The following is a 22,254-nucleotide window of genomic DNA, read 5'->3' as shown; positions in this document are numbered from 1 at the left end:
TGACTAGATAACAATGGAAAACTATCCAGCATTTAGGTAGATGATGACAAAGTTTGGGTGCAAACATAAGCATATTGCATTCTTCTCATTTTGTAATGTAGGAGTACTTACATAATTTTATTCTCAACTATGAGTGGTGCTCTCAATCTGCCCTACTGGCTTATGCTAACCTATTTCTAAAGCCTTTGAGATTGAGGATATTACTCGTGCTTTTCTGTCTAGGTTCTGCTCAAGTACATCCTTGTTCCTTGTAAGCACCTCCTTCAGGATCAGTATGCCGACATTCACAATCTATGTCAGGAAGAATGGAAAAAAAAAAAACCTATAGAAATTTTAAAGAAGAGCATTTTCTGAATGCTGACAAAAATTTACTAAAGTGTTTGCATATTTAAGAGTTTTCTATTAAAATACATTAATTAGAAATCATTCATTTAAAACTCTTTATGGCATCAGTAGCTTTTTGGTGGATTTTTAAGGTGGCAACCAGTCCTACTGCCCAAGTGCTAAATATTATTCATATCACTAAATATTTTGGTAGAGAGAAAAAACAGTTGGTTAATGGTTTACCTGCATTTTCTCCTCTGTAAAAATTTTATGCTGATCCCTCACCTACCCTCCATTAACTTCTCATAGTTCCGCATAGAGGGATGGGACCTTATGAGCCTTTCTCAATGAATGTTGGAGTGGTGAAGCCCCAGTATTATATAGCTCTGCTGCAGGAAAACATGGCTGCATGGAATTCCTGACTGCAGTCATTGTGTCCTCTCCTGAAGACCCAGTTTCCAGCAATTCTCCCCCAACTCTGACTTTTACACCCTTTCTTGCTCCCTCTTCTACAGTAACACCTGAGCCTTGGGTGCTGCTGTGGGGGTTAATTTTTGCCAGGTTGACACAAACCTAGACATAATGTGGGAAGAAGGAGGGAAATTCTCTGTTACATTTTCCTGTAGGCAAGTCATTGAAGACATTTTCTTGATTAATGATTGATGTAGGAAGGTCCAGCTTACTGTGGGTAGCAGCAATCTGTACAGATGGTCCTCATTCCCATAAGAAAACAGACTGAGAAAGCCATAGAGCACAGGCCAATAAGCAGTGATCATCCTTGGCGCCTCTCTCTCTCTCTCTCTCTCTCTCTCTCTCTCTCTCTCTCTCTCTCTCTCTCTCGTGTGTGTGTGTGTGTGTGTGTATGAAAGATGAAAGATAAGGTGGAGGTCAGAGGACACCATCAGGGAGTTGGTTTAATTCTCCTATTATGGATTCCAGGAATGGAATTCAGGTTATCAGGCTTGTATGGAATATGGTCTTAGGTGCAGAGCCATTTCAATGGCTTTTTCCCTTGTTTTCTTTCCATTAAAAATTAAAAACAGAAGTGTTTCTTATATTTCTCTCCCTCCCTAAATAAGCAAATGCTTGTAAAATGCTAGCTAGTAAGGAAAACATAGGGCTGTGCATGAGCTTGGGGGTAGTGTGAGCTTGTGTCATACATGGGTCCAGAAGAAATCATTATATATCCCCTGTTCTTTGATTTATTCTCATGTGTTGTATATAACCATATATAGGCCTATAGGGAATTTTCTTCATAATTTAAGATTTCTTATAACTCAACACTAGAATGACAGCCCAGTGACAAAGAGGGCAATAAATGGATCTGAAGAGAAATTTTGTTAGTATTCAGGCACACCCTCACACAGCACCTCACACCATCTGCCTGGCTATATAGCAAATGGTATCCTGTCCCTTTAAGAGACCCTCCGTTCACTCTCAGTCTCTCTAGTGCTCTCCCTCCCTCCCTCCCTCCCTCCCTCCTTCCCTCTCTCTCTTTTTCTCTTTATCCCCCACTGAGGCAAGCAGGTCTCATCCTCTTTCCTTCTCCCTCCTCCCTCTCTCTTTCTCTTTCTCTCTGTCCCTTCCTCCCATCCCTTCCTCCCCACTACACCTCCCCTTTTAATAAAACTTTGCACTCAATCTTCATCTACATGGCATATTTGTCTGTCCCTTACCAGCTGCAGGTTGAACCTCACCCACATGCTGTGGGACCTGGAAAGATTTCCAAATGTCCCACTGGCACACTGGAAGATGTTCAACACCATCAGCCGTCAAGTGTTGCAAATCAAATTTCAATGAGATGATACTTGATATCATTAAAATGGTTAAAATACAAAAGATAAGTCAGTCCTGGTTTCACAGCTCTGCAATCCCAGCACTTGGTAGAGGGGTGTGGTGTGTGTGGTGTGTCTATCATATATGAGTTTGCAGCTGGACAGCAAAATATGGTCTAAGAATTGAAAAGTACATGTTGCATGCTGAGGATATAAGTCACAGGGAAAGCACTTGTCTAGCATGCACAGGTGCTGGGACATATGTGAGAGTGTAAACATACCAGAGAACAGGAACCTGCTACATTACTGCTGGTGCAACTACTAGCAACTGAGTGTTTATATATATAAAAAAAGGAGATACCCCAATTACCTACTGCTTGATGAGTAGGTAAACAAAGGGTGGTGTGTTAATACAGTGGTCTAGTTTCTAGTCATGGAAAGGGGTAGAGAAAGCATACATCCTATAACATGAATAAATATCACAAACATTGAGTTGAAAGTAGCCAAAGGACTGAAGAATGAGACACTTCTTTATTAGATGATTTGATTTCTCTTTAATACCCAGAATGAGACACTTGAAACAGAAAGTTAGCTTGGTAACTAATAGGTGGTGGGGGTCTGGAGAAATGAAGAGTAACTGCTAATGAATAAAGTGGTTTTCTCAAATGACAAATTATTTTAAAAGTAAATAGAATAATGGTTGCGTTATTGTAAGAACATAGTAAAAAAAATACCTACTGGGTTATATACTTTAAAAGAGTAAACTTACTACATAAATGTATTACTTCTCAATATCTACAGATCATATTTCATGTCTATGTATGTTTTGTCTGCATATATGTATGTTCACTGTGTGCATGTCTGGTGCCTGCAAAGAGACAAGAGGGTGTTGGATCCCCTAGATATAAATATCTGTGAGCTTCCTTCCATTTGGGTTTGGTTATAGGTTGAAGGGTTTGTGCTGAGAGGTATTGAGGACTACTTTTCTCCTCCAGGGGCATGTAGAGTACCTTCCAGTACAGTGAACTGTGGTTAGTAGGTGAATAATATAGTTAGACACCAGCTCAACTTCTCCATATTCAGTGACAGAAGTGTTCCCTCAAGAGACAAGACCTTAACATCAGGTTGTGTGAGCAACCAAGAGCCTTGGCAATAGCCTGTGCTATTTGGTGGTTTCCATGGGTCCCTTTGGTGAATGACTCAACAGGCTGTAACCTGTTCCTGGCACTGGAGGTTTAATTTGGTGGCACAAGATATCTAGTTGAAGTCTTCACTCCCCTGTTGTTTTTTGTCTCCCTGTGGGTTCCTTTCACATATGTAAAGGAAGATTCCGGGATAGTCAGTGTCCATATAGTTTTTCAAAGGACCTTTAGTATTGGTTGTCCCTCTCCATTTTCCTTCCTTTACCTTTCTGTCCCATCCCCCTTTCATTAAACCATCCAATTCTAGTTTTCCTTAATAGCTAAATAACACTATAGACTTTTTTCTTTCCTTTCCTCTCCTCCCTCCTGGTCCCTTACTAGGTTCCATACCTCTGTGGGTATTCAGATTGAAGTTCCCATATCAGAACCATAACATCCTTAAAAGAGAAAACATACAATATTTGTCTACATGTACTGAGCACTGTATGCTTTTGACGCTGGAGTCTGACATGGGCACGCACAGAACACAACCTCGGTGCACAGCTGCTGAGTACCATTGTGAGGTCATAGCGCATCACTATGCCCCTAGAACTGTGTTGCTAAGAGTGACTCAGAATTCAGCTCACACTGAACCAAGGATCTGCCCAAGCAGGACGCTTATTTGGTTCAGTGGGGAGTTTTTACCAGATTTTGAACGTTTACTATTGGGTTTGGGAGGGTGGGGTTGGTTAAAGGGGAAGGAAGGGAGGGGTAGTAGGCCCGTGAGGGCCAGGAGGGCCAGGAGGGCTGGGAGGAGGGGCGGGATTATCGGGAGGGCCAGGAGGGCCTGTAGAGCCTTGAGCCTTAACATGCAGGAGGATATGGAGTATGATGCCCTAACCATTCGGGCCCCTCAGCGGTCTCGCTGGTATACCCGCCTGTGGCCCGCATGCCTGGGTCATGGGTGCCTGGGTAGAAGACAGCAGCGATTTCCTTTGTACCTAATTGGGTACGATCCCGTGGGCCAATTCCAAAGGGCGGCCAGTGTGGGTGATGTCAAATTAGTCGAGAGATTGATCAATGCCCGTGAACACCATGTTAACGAGTGCGACCGGAGGGGCAGGTAATGGGGCTTGAGGAGAGGCGAGGGGCAGGAGGGGCAGAAGCTGTTGGGGACAGTCAGGGTCTACCAGGGAGAAACATACCTTCCAGATCTGCAGCCTGTGGGAGGGCAGATGTCATGCTTAAGGCTCTTCTTTCATGGAGACCTCTGGGTTTGTACCTGCTTTAAGCTCCTAGGCACCTGAAACCTGCACACCTTGGAAGGGCAGCTCCGAGGCTTTCTTTAAGAGAAGCAAAACAAAGAACTTCAGTTAGTTTACAAATCCCTTTACATTGTCTCTTTTAGAGCACTTTATTGAGGGCTGTAAAGGAATTTAGCTAAGGAAACCATATACATCTTTTTATGTGTACACTTATAATTTTTTAGGTTTGAGTGTTTTGGCTGTATGTATTTTCAGTGTACCACACAAGCATAGGAAGAGGGTGTTGGATCTCCTGGAACTGGGGTCATGGACAGTTGTGATCTGCTGTGTGGGTGCTAGGAATCAAACCCAGGTCCTCTGCAGGAAAAACTAGAGCTTGTATATGCCAAGCCATCTCTCCAGCCCTTTAATGTATATGTTTTAATGCTATGTTATATGCAACACAGAAAATTGTATCATAGGATAAATTTTCACATAAAAAGCCAACTCAAAGCCAAAAAAAATACCCAAAGAAGTAACAAGAAATCTTATGTCTGTTTTATGCTTGCTGAGGGATTTCATAAAAAAATTTTCAACTTGAACTATAACTCTGTCCCCTGGCCCCTTATATACATGTTGTGTGTGTTTTGGTAAATACATGAAGGCTAATGGTTGACATTCTCTTTGAAAACTTCTTTTCATCTCATTAAAAAAATCATATGTGTGTGTGCACCTGTGCCTCACACATGCCAAGCAAGTGTCTGAAGGTCAGAAGAGAACTATTGACAGCTGTGTTCTGCCACATTGTGGATTCTGGGGATTGAACATAGGCCATTGGCTCTGCCAGTAGGTGCCCTCACCTGATGAACCACCCTGTGGTTCCTCCACCTCAGCTTTTTAGACAGATTCTCTCACCAAAATCCCCGCTGTGTTTGACTGATTGTCTTGGAGTATACTGATTGACCTAGACTTGCTGGCAAGATAGATGTGGGGATCCTCCTGTATCCACATCTCCAGCACCAGTTTCTCAAGGTGCTGGGGGTTCTGAAGTTGGGGTCTCAGGCTTGCAGGGTGAGTGATTTTCTAACTTAGTTGTAACAATCACTGCAGCCCTCTTTCCTAGTCCTTGTTTCCTGTTTCTCACTAGATTATAGGCAGGAAACAATGACTCTCAACAGTAGATTCTCCATAGCTCACATGCTTCTTGATCATGTCTGTAGTTGTGAGGTTATTTAGTCTATAGTTATTCAGTCTTCCAAATTAGAGCTTCATACAAATAATAGAACAGTAAATTATTGTTTCAAAGTATTTTTGCTTAATAAGTATATTCTTTAAAAACACTGAATTTTCCAGCTGTATCTATCCATTCTGCCAATCCACTTATTCCCTGCATGTAACTTAGATATCTACTGTACAGCATACAAACCTACTAGCTCTCAAGACCCTCTCATTCTTAAGATATTACATTTCTCTGTTCAGTCAGCTTTCCTGACGTTCTATAAATTTAAATATTGAAAACAATGAATGATGCTCAATTGAATCCCTAGTAATTTTTGTCTTTAAACTTTTTGAAAATCAAAGCAAGGGAGCTATGATACCATGGGTTGTCTCCTTCTGGATAGATTTAATAAGTTTTGGTGCTAATTCATGGAGGTATAAGGCAAAGCCATTTGCTACTACCTGGTGTCTATATTAACATGGACATTTTGTCTATTGACTGAGGACTATGTTGTGTCCCTGTTGGCAGCAAATATAGAAACATTAATTCTGGGCAAAGAGAAATGCAAAAAATTAAAGTATTGATGACTGAAATTTTAGATTTTTGTTTGTTGTTATTGCTATTCTAAATAGTATACATTTCATAGTCTTAAGAGCAGAAATTTACATCGATACATGTGACCTTTAGATGTGTCATGGGCCTGTGGATTGTGTCATATTTCATTGGATGTCAGGCACAATGGACTGCATGGTGACCTTTTATTTTGTATGGTAGCAAAGTAAAAAACATCGCCAATTTTAGTCATAAAATATCATGAATTATAAGTGGCAGACATCAGCGATGCTAAAGTGTGAAATAAAGAGTAAGGTGGGTGCGGTGGAACTGCCTGCATTCCTACCTACTGGGAGGATTACCAAGTTCAAGGCCAGCTTAGGGAATATAGTTTTAAAATATTGTAAAGATACTTGAGTAAAAACTTTCACATCTGCAGTAGGTATAATTCTGCTATTTCTCTTCATTGAAATATTCTGTTTGTTACCATTAGGAACAAATTGTAATCGTATTTAGCAACACTGAGCTGTCAGGTGCTGGAAGCATTTGTACGTGCTCTTGAAGATGTGAGTTGAAGCGTCACAGCAGCACTGTGTAAGAGAGCTGCAGTGTTGAATCCCCATTCTACAGATGGAGAGATTGATTTGTGGAGTTCATAGGAGGTCTATGTTGTAACTAGTAACCCTCGGCGATTAGCGTAGGATTCAAATCCAATCTGAGTTCAATCTACTGGGCATTCTCCTGTTATCCAGAGAGGCTGCTCTGAGGAAGGGTGAAGCTTGTGATAGAGCACTCGCCTTGAATGGGACAGGCATGCGCTATATGCCTAGCACAGAAAATGAACACCTGAGTAGAGAAATAAGTAAATAAGAAAACTTTAGTTTCTTCTTTTACATCAGAAGGAAATGCACATTGGTGTCTACTTGAGTGTGCCTTTACATAATAATCTGTAATTTCCTAAAATGTCCTCTCAATTTGTAGGAGTCCACTTCACTACGCCTCTGCCCATAATCATCCTAATGTAGTAACATTGCTATCATCCAACGACCGTACCGATATTAATATGAAGGATGACGAAGGCTGCACGCCCCTAATTAAGGTAGCTATCGTGAAACACTTTTGGTATAAAATGGATTAGAAATTATCCTTGTTTGGTTTTTGTTGCTGTGATGAAACACTGGCCCAAACCATCTCAGGAAAGGAAAGGTTTATTGGCTTACAATTCCACATCAGTCAGTCATGAAGGGAAACCAGGTCAGGAGTTCAATCAGGACCTGAGGCAGAAAATGAAGCAGAGGTCATGGGGGAATAATGCTTTCCCGTGGCTTTTTCCAAGGCTTGCTCAGATATCTTATACTACTCAGGATAACCTTCCCAGTCATGCCACCACCCCTAAGAAGCTGTGCCTTCCCAGATCAACCTTAATCAAGAAAATACTATACACGCTTCCCAGAGTCCAGTCTGGTGGAGCCAATTCTTCAAGTGAGATTCTTTTTTTCCAGGTGTCTTCAACCTGTATCAAGTTATCAAAACAAGCAAATGAACAAGCAACCTCCCCCACTACAAAAAAGGCCAAACAGTGCTAGTGAAATCCTTTAATATCTAGGTGTGGTGGCACACCTCTGAAACTCTACCACTTGGAAAACTTTGGTGGGGAGGTTATGAATTTAGGAATGTCTGGTTACTTGAGAGGGATAATATGCATGACCTAAACAATTGGTCTCATCCAAGGGTAACTAGTCAATGGAATTGTTGGAATGCTTATTAAAGTTCTTGATTTCGGTGTCTCTTTCTTTATCCAATACCCACAGGCCGCCCAGCGGGACAATTTAGAATGCATCTCTATTCTACTCAGGCACGGGGCTGATCCCCACATTGTAGATGCCAATGGCGATGCTGCCCTCCACCACGCCATTTGCAGAGGGAACATACCAGTTGTCAGTAAACTGCTGGAGTATAATGTAGACATTAAAGCCAAAACAGAGGTAAGAATCATTCCACTTCATTCACAATGTACTTCTAGCAATGACACTCAGATCACTTTCCATATTCTGAAGCTCAAGCAGTCTCACTGAATCTGTTCAGAGTAAAGCATTTTTTTCAAATCTGTTTTTCATAGTTTTGTAGGTAACTTAAAGGAACTCAGCACAGCACATTTTGTTTCAGATTTGGGCTTTACTTTAAAATTCAACAAGTAAAGGACTTGGGCCCACACATACTTCACATACACACAAACAATAGAAAAAATAATTTTAAGATAAATGTCTGTAGAAAAAACAGAAATCTATCTCCATGTTTTAGGATAGGGGCAATTGAGCTCTCTATGGAGCTAAGAAACTTGGAACCAGCAAGTGTTTGTGGGAAGTTCTGGAAATAGTAGTGTTCACAGGCATTGTTGGACAGGGAAAGATGTTTCAAAGGAAAGGGAAGCCCTGTGTGTGTGAATCTGCAGCAAGGGCTGAAGGAAAATCTATCCCTTTGTGACTCATTTTGTTTTCAAAATCTGTGATACATTTTTCATTTGAAAAGCATGTCAATTTATAAAATGAAATTTTTCCTTTACAGTATGGTTTGACACCCTATAAACTCGCTTTGTTTGAAAATCAACTTAAAATGGCGGAGTTTTTAATTGAGAACGGTGCAGAAGCACCTTCAGAGCTTACACCAAATAGGTACCGTTTCTTTTTTACAATCTTAGTGTTGTTCTTGAGGGTGTCATTGCTTAAGTAATGAACACTAAAATGGTAGAGGGAAAATGGCTTCAACTCATAAGCATATATTGAGAAAGACTAGCTCACAGGGAGTGTGAGCTGGAAAAGAGACTGTTCCAACATAAACAAAGGAACAGTGTGTACCAGGGCTCAGCTTCCCATTCAAAAACAAGTGATCATTTCTAATCTGATTTGATTGGCAATTTTCTACTTGTTAAGGCAACTTCACATTAATGTTGTTTACTTTGAAAAGTGTCAACTTTATTATCAACACTGAAATGTATAATTTTATTATTTTTAGCCTGTTCCTTATATATTTTCTTCTTATATATGTTCAACTTAAATATTTTTTTCAAATCATGTTGTCTCTTTGATCACTCACTTTGCTTTAAGTGAATTTGGGTAAGCAAATAGTTTAGGGTATCCATCAATTAGATGATATTACCAGATGCTATTATTTTCCCCTGTCCTGTCTGAACTATCTTGACACTGTGTTAGTCAGATGTGAATCTGTACACCCAAACTCCTGAAACAGCTAATCTGGATAGGGACACTTGTCCAAAATGAGTACAAAGAACTAAGACTCCATTGAGAAAATGCCTCCATAAGATCTGGTTGTAAGGCATTTTCTTAATTAGTGATTGATGGATAAGGGCCCAACACATCATGGGAGGTGCTGTTCCAGGGCTCATGGCCCTGAGTTCTATAAGAAAGCAGAATGAGCAAGCCAGTAAGCAGCAGCTCTCTTCCATGGCCTCTATAAGCTCCTGCCTCCAGCTTCCTTCCCTGTTTGAGTTCCTGCCCTGTCTTCTTTTAATGATGAACTATGATGCAGACATATAAGCCAAATGAACCCTTTGGTCCCCAAGTTCATATTGGTCATGGTGTTTTATCACAGAAATAGCAGCTCTAAAATGGACACTTGGTATTTAAGATGATTTCAGCATTAAAAATTAAATGATTACCTTTTTTGTTCATACATACAAGTTTAAACTCAGATGAATTAAAAAGTAAAGCCTGTGTGTTGTGTATGTTTTTATTGAAAATACACTTTGGACATACCATATATTCTAAACATGGTTTAGCATCCCTCATCTTCATGTACTTGTTTTTGTGTCAGAGGACATGCATGCACTGATATTCCCAACCAAGACACAGTATAGCACTGTGTGGTGGCTTTGTCTTCCATCTTATTTGAGGCATTTTTTCTATTTTTATTTGGCACTTGGCCACTTACTCCAGGTAAGCAGGTTGGGAAGCCTCTTTGGTATCTTACTACCTCCACTTTCTTTGTACTATAAAAGTGCTGGGATTATAGATACCTTACACAGTGTCTGACTTTTTGTTGAATTCCAGGTATTCAAATTCTTGGCTACTGTGACAATTATGTATACCCACTGAGCCATCTATCTGGCTGTAAAACACTCAATTTTTAGAAGAAGACTTTGGGTCTAAATTAAGAGGTGGCTCTAAGTGTATTGCTATTAATTATGCAACTAAGGCTTCTGAGTGCAGAGCACTTTCAATTAAACCTCTAATCCAGTTAGAGGGCCTGTGTTCCCCCTCTAAGAAGAACCATTTGAGGTCATTTATTCTTCCTTTAATACAAGACAGACAGAAATTTGTAAAGCTGGTACTTTTGAAGCAAATAAAGTATGCTTGTGACTTTGACATGGAATAGCACAGTTTTAGGAATTCACGACTAGGAACATGTCTCAGGAATAAAGTACTTATCACACAAACCCAAGATTTCAGAGTTCAGCTCCTCAGAACACAGAAAGGGCCTCATATGCTGTGTGCATCTTAATCTCAGGGAACCTTGAGGGACATGGGAGATGGAGACAGGAGACTGTCTGGAAAGTTATACTTTAGATAGTCTTGCTTTGTACAGCTGTTAACAACAAGAAACTCTGCCTCAAAACTAAGTTAAGAGGCAAGGACTGCCAGTCAAGGATGTCCTCTGACCTAAAAAACATGCACTAGGATCAACAGACACAAATGCATACACAGATGTGAACAGGAACGCATATCAAATATGAAGATGAAAAAGTAAGTTTAGGTTGTTGATCTAGTAAGACTGGGGATCATTGTCTGCTAAAAAGACATGGGAAATAGTGGTCAAGTTTGAAGGTTTTCTTAGTTTTCTGGCGATCACTTCAGCAGTGGTGCTATTTTGGACAAGGTTCACACTGCAGGTGAAAAGTCCCCATGGCAAGTTCCAAGACTGTGATGACAGCCAAAGCAGAAACTAGGAAAATAAAGCTGCTGGTCCAGAATATACTGGCAATAGGCCCTGAAGTACAGCAGTCTTAGCTCTGACCTGGGAAGAATATAGCTGACAAAAGAGCGTTGCTTTCCATGAGTTTGGAAGCTGGTCGTGAGTTACAAAGACTCAGGATTACACAAAAAGGCTTATGAACAAAGAAACAGCCAGGCGGTGGTTTCAGCATTCACACATGAAAGAACTGTTAAAACAATTTGAAGGTGCCACAACTGTCATGGCTTCTAAGAATGCAGGCAGAAGGATGCTTAGAAGCAAAAAAAAAAATACTTTTTCACATACTGACCACTTAGAGCATAGTACTCAACAAAATACCTCCAAAGAGTTCTGACAGATAGGACTGTGGGGCCTTAGGGACAAGCAGGCAGATGAGTGGAACAGGAACACTGACACCACGAGCATAGAAATACAAGGTTACTGGAGCATTCAAAGCAAATCTATGGAAAAAGCACTGCTATCATTCGTGTGTGTGTGCAAGAGAGAGAGAGAGAGAGAGAGAGAGAGAGAGAGAGAGAGAGAAAGTGTTTTAATCAAGAGATAAATTTTCTCTGTTTCTTCTCTTTGAGGGAAGGTAGGAAGGACAGCAGTCATTAATCATCACCAACTGTTGAAGAATTAGTATAGAGTTCTTAGGCTGGGCCTTGTTGCCCACGCCTTTAATCCCAGAACTTGGAAAACAGGAGGCACAGAGATCTCTTTGATTTCAAGACCAACATGATGCATATAGTGGGTTTAAAGTAATCTGGACTGCATAATGAGACCTGTTTCAAAAAATTATTTGTAAATATCTAATGAGAGATATATTAGGGACTCAAAAATAAGGAATTTAGAAAACATGCTAAGTATTTTTATATGACTAGTTAAATGATGATCACTTTTAAACATATGTCACAGTGGAGGAGCAGCTGCAGTAGAATCAGAACAATCAATGAAAACGTGTGCCAACTCCAACGAAGGTAAGAATGACTCCAACTGCTCCTACCTTCCCTAAAGAAAATAAGGAAGAGTAAAGATTTTAGATCCCCAAAAAGGAGTTAAGGAAATCCAGTATAAATGCAGTTCTGTGGTTTTCAAATATTCTGAAAAGTCAGAATTAAGAATTTATTTCAAAGAACTTTCAACTGTGAAAATATATTGTCAAAACATTGCTTATTTTATATTAATGCTGATATCTGTACTGCCTTTGAATAAAGGAGAAATCAACTTTACACACGTGTCCTCCATAGTCACATTGCAGCAAATAGGATTATCAGAAATACATATTCTCCTTGAGTTTTATGACAAAAGTCTTGTATTTTGTACTGCATAACAGTATACAGGTAGGTGTCACTAGAATGTAATTATGTCACAAACCAACCTCAGTAATCAATAACTTTCATTGAATAATTTCCTACCTTATGATATAATTAAAATCTTCTGACCTCTTTAATGTCTGTGCAATTTCTCAATTTGGACAGTTTTGTCCTACTGTATAATTGTTTTCTTTAGAAATCTCCCATTTAGGGGTGAAAGCTTCATTCTGTAATGAATGTATTGAGTTTATGAAGACTTATCAATCCTGACATGTTTGCCTTTTCTTTTTCTTCCTTCCTTCCTTCCTTCCTTCCTTCCTTCCTTCCTTCCTTTCTTCTCTTCTTTCCTTCTTTTTTGTTTTGATTTGGTTTTCTGAAGAGCTAGACATTGAGCACAAGGCTTTGGGAGCATTCTAGGCAAGCACCCTACCCATTATCCCTACCTTCAGTCCTTTTCTCTTTAGTTTTTCTTATAGAACATGGTAAGGGTGAATATCATTTCCATGCTGCAAAGAATGATTCAGGAATAAATATTGGAAAAAGGCAGAGTGTAGAAAATGACATCATTCTGTATTTCAAAGAATTGTCCGCTTCTCCATTGAGTCTGGAGAGACTTTGTGGCAGTGGCAGGAGCGCCACATAGTATTTACTTTCAGTAACTCACATCACAGTGCCTTTTATACCTCAGTTGCCAGTGGCAACCACACTAGGTAGAGAATGCAAAACCCTCTTCCCTCAAGAGGTAAGATGAAGAGAGTCAATATTATTGTAATGGAGACAGCTTTGTGTCACTGTATTATAAAGTTTGCTGTTCATGGCATTTGTGGTGGTGAGAACTGACTGAGGCCTCCTGCATAATAAGCATAGGCTTTCCTGCTGAGCCACAATCCCAGTCCACTAGTTGGTGGCTCAAATGACCTTCCTGAGTCATGAGGAATGCTTAAAAGCACATTAAGTTTCTCTGACTTTAATCAAGACAAAAAAATAAATGAAGGTTTCATTTCATTTTTGTTTTCTTATGTTTATTTTGGTTTTGTGAGACAGGGTTTTCCTGTGTGTTGACTTTGAGCCTAACCTGAAATTCATTATGTAGACAAGGCTAAGCTTGAAATTACAGAGATCTGCATGTCTCTGGTACCAAGTGCTGGGATTAAAGGAGTGTACCATCACTGCCCAACTCAAATGTTTATTTCTAAAAGCATGCTGCAAGTGTCTAGGGAAGGATTCAGTGAGTTTATTGTTTACATATGTAAACTTGTACAATGATCCTATGTCAGAAGGAAGCCCATGGAATTTGCTGCTGCAGTCTCACAGCTTCTTCTCTGCTGATCTCTCACCTTAGGTAGAGCTCGGGGTTATTACTACCAAGGGAGGGATCTTTCCAATAATTCTTTTCAGGGGAGATGATGCCTGCTTTCATGAGCATCCTTTAAGCTGCATATAAGGCTGGGAACACAGATATAACTAAGGAACTTCTTCCCTCAACAGGGATGAGGAGAGGAATCCTGTTGCACTCCCTTGAGCTGTTAGGTAAAAGTCTTTGCCCCTCTTCTCTTTCTTTCTGTTAGGTTATACCCTGATACAAAAGACAAAAGCCATACATGTAGTCCCAGTGGTAGCGTTTTGTACCATAAAATGAACAATTTTAACTAAAAAGCTGAACAAGATTCTTTGTTTCCCTGAAGAACAAAAATGTGTATAGGCTCATGGATTTTTTCTTCCATTTTGATTCTGTTGTTTTGTTTGTGAGACACCATCTCATTGTTAGGTAGTTCTGGCTGTCTTGGGAATCACAGGGATCCACCTGCCTTTGCCATCCATGTGCTGGGATTAAAGTTGTGTGCCACCATCCAGACTCTAAAATTTTTCTCAAGTGTCATTATCCCAAAGTCAAACAAGAACCATAGAAGCTATTCTGTGACACAGTCAATTGATGCTTATACTGGTAAGGATGCTACTCTCCATCTGTCTGAGAGAGATCACTTAGGATCATCTCAATTGTTTATGGGTGGGTGTTTACCTTTAGGTATTATGCTTGTTAAATTTAAGTCTTCTTTGATTTGAAATATTAAGAGAATGAATGAATTCCCCATGAGGAAATTTCTTACAAAGGTGTATTTACTCTAGAATAATCTAGATTCATCTCAAAAAATTATACTATTTGCCTAAGAATTTTATATGTTATATTTCTCTAGCATTGTAATGAATTAATTTTGATTTTTTTAGAAGAAAATTTCAGCACTGACATAAAGCCTTCTTCCAGGTAAGGTCTAACAATATATAAAGACTAAGGAAATTCAAAGATAACAAGCTAATTATTGGTTGTATTCTCAGATAGATACTGATTTATACACTCAATTTTTGTGTTGTCTTACAACCCCACAGTTTTTTCAATGTATTTTTAGACTGAAAATTTATTGTTTTTGGATCACGGGCATGAGGTTTTTACCCAACCATCACTTCCCCTGTACCAATTCGGTGTTTTGGAAAATGAGCTTCCTAATGTTTACCACACACACTACGTCCATCTGACACTCCTTGCCTTTTCAAAACTTCCTGAAATCAGCTAGTGAACTAGATCTTCATTGCATTTGTCTTTCTGAAAGCTGACAGAACTTGGGATCATTCTGCATTATCACATAGTGTTACAAGAAATCAACAAATTGTTTACCTCCTTTGACACCATCTCCACATGCAGAGGCCCTTTTGTTCTGTGTAGCACCCTTTCATAGTTGGTAGAAGATCCCATGCCTTCCTCCTACCACAGTGCTCCATCCATCACTTCTCCATTCCTGTGAGCTGTTTTCTACAGTAATGAAGTCTCTGGATCTCAGTAGATTATCTGGATGTAGAGAGCCAAACTGTGGCATGTTTACTCTTTATGTGTCTATAAAAGGGGCTTTGTCTTCCCCATCAGTAGGACATGAACATAGAGTAAAAGGCCCCTTCTGTCAGTGATCTGCTATCTCAGACACTGATTTGGCAGAAAATTAAAGGTGGTATGTCAAGCTAGTTCTGTTCTCATCTTAATTGATTACGTCCATAATAGAGGACAATTGTGTTATCATTTGTGGGAACATGTATCATAAAGCATTTGATACACATTAGTAAATTGCTTATTACTAATTGTTAATAAATTACTCCAAGTTAAAAGGTCCAAAATGCATCACAGTTAATATCCAAAGTGCAGATTCATAAATTACCAAAGCTACAATTGTTCAAAATACACCTTGTAAAAACCATGTTCTCTTCTAATAAGAGTTCTAAACTGTCTGAAGCTGAAATTATCCATTGAGTTTTATTGTTGTTGGTTCATATTTTTATCTCATTAAGTTAATAGCAATGCTCATTTGGCATAGAAACAGGCCGATTGTAGTTTCAAGTCCACTCATGAATGGACTACTAAGGGACAGCCTGAGCATAGCCTAGGCCATGGTATCTTGTCAGAGTGCTAGCAGAAGCAGGAATCTATTCTATGGTCCACAAACAAACCTTGTGAGAGATAGCATCACAAGCATTGAGAGCCCACAAAGTAACCTGAGAGAGAGGGGTTCTGTGATGCTCTAGGAGCAGATGATGACATGACAAGTGGAATCAGGGTACTAATTACATTGAGCACAAGAGTGACCATCAGTTACTACAGCATTAAAAAAGTTTTGTGGAGAAACTAGTGTCTCTCTCTCTCTCTCTCTCTCTCTCTCTCTCTCTCTCTCTCTCTGTGTGTGTGTGTGTGTGTGTGTGTGTGTGTGTGTGTGTGTGTGTGCGTGTGTGTGTGTCTTTCTATGTTTTTAGTGGACTAAATTCTTTTTTCACATGAGAAAAAGTGTTAAGGAAATTGTCACCAAACCTAATCAACTGATTGAAAGACAATTTAATGGCTGATGGTAAATCTCTAATGTATTTTAGGAAAACATTTGGTAAATGTTTTTATATGAATATTAAAATATTACTTTTTAAAATATACCACAGTGCAGTAAGACCAGCAAGACAGCTAAAATCCCTATTGAAGAAGTCTTTCCGGATTAAGAGAGGTAAGAGTGATAGTGAATACTTGACTACCAACTCCCTAATTTCAAAAACAGCTTGGTTTTTTCAAAATATGAACAGAGGAAATAATATAGAAATGTAATTCTATCTTCTTTTGATCTGCCTTCAAATGGGTTTGGATTCAGAATTATTTAAGAAATAGTTTCTGAGAAATTGTCAAGTCTCAAACTTTATCATCTGAAACATTTTTGTTTATTTAATGTGAGCCTCTGATGTACACGGTATCTTTGTATAAATAAAAAATCTCTAACTATTCCACAGTATGTGTCCTCTATGGTCATGTAACCACAAGTTGGCTTGTTATAAATGGATTTTTTATTAAAACCACATTGTGTTTATGCTACATATTATTATATACATCAATGTCAATAAGATGATCATGTTAAAAAAACAAAAATAAAGTATTCAATTATTTTAAGTTTTTTGAGAACTAAATGGTAATAAGTTTTTCTGGGTTTTGCTCCTTCTATAATTTCTCAATTTAGACATATTAGACAATTCACACATGGTATTATGTTTATCTTTAATTATCTGTTATTTAATCTGAATATATCTTGACAAAAATCTTGACCTAAGAAATAACAGGCTTGCCCAAAATTTACAGAAATAAATGGACTTTGAGTCCTGTAGGCAGTTTGGGGGATTGAACACTGCTCTTATAAACATTCTCCGGTAGCGCACGCCCTATTGACTATATTGCCAGCACCTTTTTCCTTTGGTTTTATTAGTTAGTTTAAGATATGATGATACTTGGTTTATATGATGATAGACATAATTTCCAGAGCAATTTGCCACAATAGGAGGAAGGCTGAGAAAGTGCATCATTCTACAGTCGACAGCACAGATTGGTGCATTGAGTATATGGTATCTATCTAAAAAATTGTTCATTTCTTTTACATTTTCCAATATTGTGTAGTACAGGTTTTGTACTATGACCTAATGATTCTCTGAATTTCCTCAATGTCTGTTATTATATCCTTCTTTTCATTTCTGATTTTGTTAATTTGAATGATCTCTCTCCCTCTTTTGATTAGTTTGGATAACGGTTTGTCAATCTTGTTGATTTTTTTTCAAAGAATCAGCTCTTTGTGTCATTGATTCTTTGTATTGTTTTCTGTGTTTCTATTTTGTTGATTTCAGCCCTCTGTTTGATTATTTCCTGTCTTCTACTCCTTCTGAGTGAGTTCTTTTTTTTTGGGGGGGGGGGGGATGGGGTATTATATAGATATCTGTTAAGTCCATGTGATTCTTTACATCTGTTAATTCTCTTATTTCTCTCTTAAGTTTCTGTCTAATTGAACTGTCCATTGGATAGAGAGGAGTGTTGAAATCTCCTATTATTATTGTGTGTGGTTTGATGTATGATTTAAGTTTTAGTAATGTTTCTTTTACTAAGAAACATTCTTTTAGTAAGATTTCTGTGGTGTTGTGGGTGTAGTTAGCTTCCTTGGGTGGAAGTTTTCCTACTAGTACTTTCTGTAAGGCTGAGTTTTTGGATATGTACTGTTTAAATCTGCTTTTGTCATGGAGTATCTTGCTTTATCCATAGATGGTGAGTGAAATCTTTGCTGAGTATAGTAGCCTGGGCTTGTATACATAGTTTCTTAGTGTCTGCAACACATCTATCCAGGACCTTCTGGCTTTCATGGTTTCCATTGAGAAGTCAGGCATAATTCTGATGGGTTTGCCTTATATATTGACCATTTTCCTTTGCACCTTTTAATATTCTTTCATTATTCTGTATGTTCTTTGTTGTGATTAGGATATAGCTAGGGGATGATATTCTATTTGGTGTTCTGTAAGCTTCTTGTGTCTTCATAGGGATATCCTCCTTTAGGTTGGGAAAGTTTTCTTCTATAATTTTGTTGAATATGTTTTTTGTGCCTTTGAGCTGGAGTTCTTATTCCTATTCTTATTGTTATTATTATTCTTAGTGTTGGCCTTTACATGGTGGCTCAGAATTCCTGAATGTTTTGTGTTAAGAATTTGTTGGATTTAATGTTTTTTGACCAATGAGTATTTTCTTTATAGTATGTTCAGCACCTGAGATTCTTTCTTCTATCTCTTATATTCCGTTGGTTATACTTGTCTCTGTAGCTCCTGTTCATTTACCCAGATTTCCCATATCCACAATTCCCGTGGTTTGAATTTTCTTTATTACATGTATTTCAGTCTTCAAGTCTTCAACTGTTTCTTTCACTTGTTTGATTGTTTTATCATGGGTATTTTTTGGGTGTCTTTGAGGGATTTATTTATTTCTTCCAAATTTGTGTGTCTTCTCTTCAATTTCTTTAAGGGAGTTTTTCACTTCCTCTTTAAAGGTATTCATCATTTTCATAAAGTTACGTTCAAAGTCGTTTTCTTCTACTTCTGGGTTAGAATGGTCAAGTCTTCCTTTTGTGTGTCTACTGGATTCTCGTGTTACCATGGTGTGTTTTAGGATATTGGAGGAATTTTTGCATAGGCACCTACCATCTCTTCCTTCAAATGAGGCCAGCAATGTCTTGGCATCTTGGTCCAATTTTTGCTGTGACTGTCTCTTAGGTCTCCTCAGTATTGGAGCAAGCTGTGTTTCAGAATTCCACGGAGCTCACAGGTTCTTGGGGCCCGTCAGTGTTGGAACAAACTGTGTTTTAGGGTTCCACAGAGCTTGCAGGTGAACAGGCACCACCTTGGATTTTCATTGTGGTAAAGAGGGTTGATGGAGGTCTCCCAGATGCTAAGCCTCAATGGCAGTCCATTTGTTGGTGGGACCAACACTCTGCTTCAGCCATAGGCAATGCCAAGGAAGTTATATTACAGTTAATATACTGTGAATAAAATAAACAAGAATTTGCTTTATTCCTTTTCAGAGGGCAGGCTTTTAGCATGCAGTGGGACCTTGATACATTGTCTGCGGGAACTCTGATGTTTCCTGTAAGGTACTACTACCATGGAATTGCTGCTTGGTCCCCATGTTTTTCCATGCTTCTTGCCCTAGAGATACAGTTCAGAGTGCATAACTACTGCAGGGGGCTTTGCAATAGCTCTTACCATGGGAGGTGATAGCTACGAATGCTGAACTTCTTTGCACTGCCCATTAGCGAAGGCCAGAAGCTAGAACTGAGGGGCTTCTGCAGCTTCCTCAGAAGCACTTGAGGAGAGTATACACCTTGACCCCTCTCTGGAGCTTTGCCAACCTATCAGTTTGAAATTCTTTGCCGGGGCCCTTGTCCTTGGTCTGCTTGTGGTTTTGTTTTGTTTTAATTTTGCTATGCTGCAAAGGGCAGTCACCATAGACTTAGCTTCCTTGTGTCTGGAATTTTCATCTTCAATGGAATAAGGTCAACTCAAACCTTAGAGAAACTCTTTTCACTTCCATACAAGATGAGTATACTCACTTACAATTCTCCTACCACCACTAGTCCAGAGACAAAAGCAACAGCAGCAACACTGTGCTACTGCTTTAACACTTCAGCTTGTGATATTGATTCTGGTTAAGATGTCTTATAGTGCTCAAGATCATAGGTGTTTTGTACACCAATTTATTATAAGTAGTAACTTTTGATAAGTTTGTCTCTATTTGAAACATACAAAGAAGTCTCAATTAAGAGTTATCTATATTTGTTGTCTATAAATCAATATTCACTTTAAATTTTAGCCTCATTTGGGGACAAAGTATATGTAGTAAAAAAAATATTGGCCTTGGCATTTAATGCTCTTATATTTTACAATTGATTATAAAATATTTTGTTTTTCTACTTTATAGGTAGTCGAAGACTAAAAGACGAGGTCTCACTCAGGTAAGAATGTCTGGATTTTAAAATACACTGAGCATGTAGCGAATATAAAGTTTAGAAGCTGCCACCATGTTTTTCTCTGTGTAAGGCAGTTTCAGCTTCTTGATTATATGCTAATCAAAGCTGAATATTTATTTATGGAGAAGCATATAGTTTTAAATAACTGATTATTCCTCTGATACAGCATGAAATACTATTAGGACTCCCTGTCTGTGGAGGTGATTCAGTGGGTAAGGTTCTGGCTATGTATATGGGAAAATGGGAGACGGATTCCCAGGGTCTATATGAGGCCTGTTGGTATTGTGTGCTTCTAAAATTCTGGTGAGGTTATGATGAGATTGCACGTGGACAGAGAGCATCCCCTGACATTTTCTGGATTGCTTGCCTGAGGTTTGCATTCATGAGTGAGAGACCCAGCTAGTAAACTAATGCTTAAGGTTAGGGTCAACTCCCAAGTCTATATTCCAATCCCCACACCTACACACTGGCATGTATTTATCTTAAATCACACATACATAGAAATACACAGCATATAACATATTTTGCACGTATATGTAAAAGGATCCATTTTCAAGTCATTAATCTTTTTCACTAATTTGTTTGTTTGAGTTGTCTGTGGGAAGAGTGTGAATAATATGGCAAGGTTCAAAACTCTCCAAGGCTTTGCTAAAGATTACCTCAGAATGGCCTTATAGACATGCTTCTGTCCAGCAGGTTAATATTTCCCTTAATGATTTACCCAACTGTGGTGACTCACAAGGTAGGTGAAGTTAGAAAAACAAACTGGTTGGTCCAGAGCTTACCAACCAGAAGCCTTGAAATTTGGAGCTCTTAGCTGTAGTTCGGATGGAGTAGAGCTGAGGGTACAGTATTGCTCTGCAGTGCCCTGTAAATACTCAAGACTTGTGCAGGAAGTACTGGCCATTGCGTATAAAGAGGATCCTCATAGATCAAGGTGGTTTTGGTGCATGCTTTTAATCCTAGCACTCAGGAAAGCAGAGGCAGGCGGATCTGTGAGTTCAAGGCAAGCCTGGTTTACAAGAACCAGTTCTAGGACAGGCTTCAAAACTACAGAGAAACTCTGTCTCAAAAAACCAAAAAAAAAAAAAGGAAAAAAAAAGAATTTCATCATGTACTTGCGCACAGACTACCAATAAAGCAGCTTCAAATCACCAAAATATGGTGAATTCTGATATTGTTGGCAGCTTGATGTTTAGATGTTTAGATTTTTAGGTGTTTGATGTTTAGATCAAGATGTTGCTCCCAAAGCAATTTCTTGGGAGAGAGTGAGTGACTAAATGTAATGCCTAAAAAGTTTCTTGACAGAAAACAGGACAAGGTGCTTTAGGTTTAGGGGAAGAAATGAAATAGGAGCATTAAGTACTTAGAGCACAAAACAGTCAGTTACTGCAACCATCAGAACAAAATGTGTGGAAAAACCGCCATTCCCCTGTCTTGTGTGCTTGGATGTGTGTGTGTGTGTGTGTGTGTGTGTGTGTGTGTGTGTGTGTGTGTGTGTTTTAATCAAGAGATAAATTGTCTGTGTTCTTCTCCATGAGGAAAGGTGGAAAGGAGAGCAGTCATTCATCATCACCAACTGTTGAAAAATGAATTCAGAATTATTTGGCTCGGCCTCTTTGCCCATGCCTTTAATCCCAGGATGTGGGAGGCAGGAGGCATAGATCTCTTTGATTTCAAGACAAGCATGAAACATATAGTGTATTAAAAGTTAGCTGGAATACATAATGAGATCCTGTTTCAAAAAATGTTTTTTGTAAATATGTAATGTAAGATGTATGAGGGACTCAAAAATAAAGAATTTATGTAATATGTAATATAAGATGTATTAGGGACTCAAAAATAAAGAATTTATAAACATGCTAAGTGTTTTTATATGGATAATTAAATG

The 22,254-nt window shown here is 38.8% G+C and overlaps 1 protein-coding gene across 1 annotated transcript in view; it reads left to right on the top strand.

Moving 5' to 3' along the window:
• LOC142836073 (uncharacterized) overlaps nucleotides 1-22,254 on the top strand; it is a 78,300-nt gene that overhangs the window by 41,781 nt on the left and 14,265 nt on the right. Inside the window, exons 2-8 of the mRNA XM_075950093.1 lie at nucleotides 7,217-7,334; nucleotides 8,047-8,220; nucleotides 8,801-8,907; nucleotides 12,122-12,183; nucleotides 14,746-14,782; nucleotides 16,489-16,550; nucleotides 20,315-20,348. Of these exons, the coding sequence (XP_075806208.1) occupies nucleotides 7,217-7,334; nucleotides 8,047-8,220; nucleotides 8,801-8,907; nucleotides 12,122-12,183; nucleotides 14,746-14,782; nucleotides 16,489-16,550; nucleotides 20,315-20,348 (594 nt within the window). The remainder of the gene's footprint in view (nucleotides 1-7,216; nucleotides 7,335-8,046; nucleotides 8,221-8,800; nucleotides 8,908-12,121; nucleotides 12,184-14,745; nucleotides 14,783-16,488; nucleotides 16,551-20,314; nucleotides 20,349-22,254) is intronic.

The sequence above is a fragment of the Microtus pennsylvanicus genome, chromosome 15, assembly GCF_037038515.1.
Source record: "Microtus pennsylvanicus isolate mMicPen1 chromosome 15, mMicPen1.hap1, whole genome shotgun sequence".
Taxonomy (NCBI): domain Eukaryota; kingdom Metazoa; phylum Chordata; class Mammalia; order Rodentia; family Cricetidae; genus Microtus; species Microtus pennsylvanicus.
The sequence above is the reverse complement of the archived record's forward strand: the minus strand, read 5'-3'. Positions and strand labels throughout refer to the sequence as shown.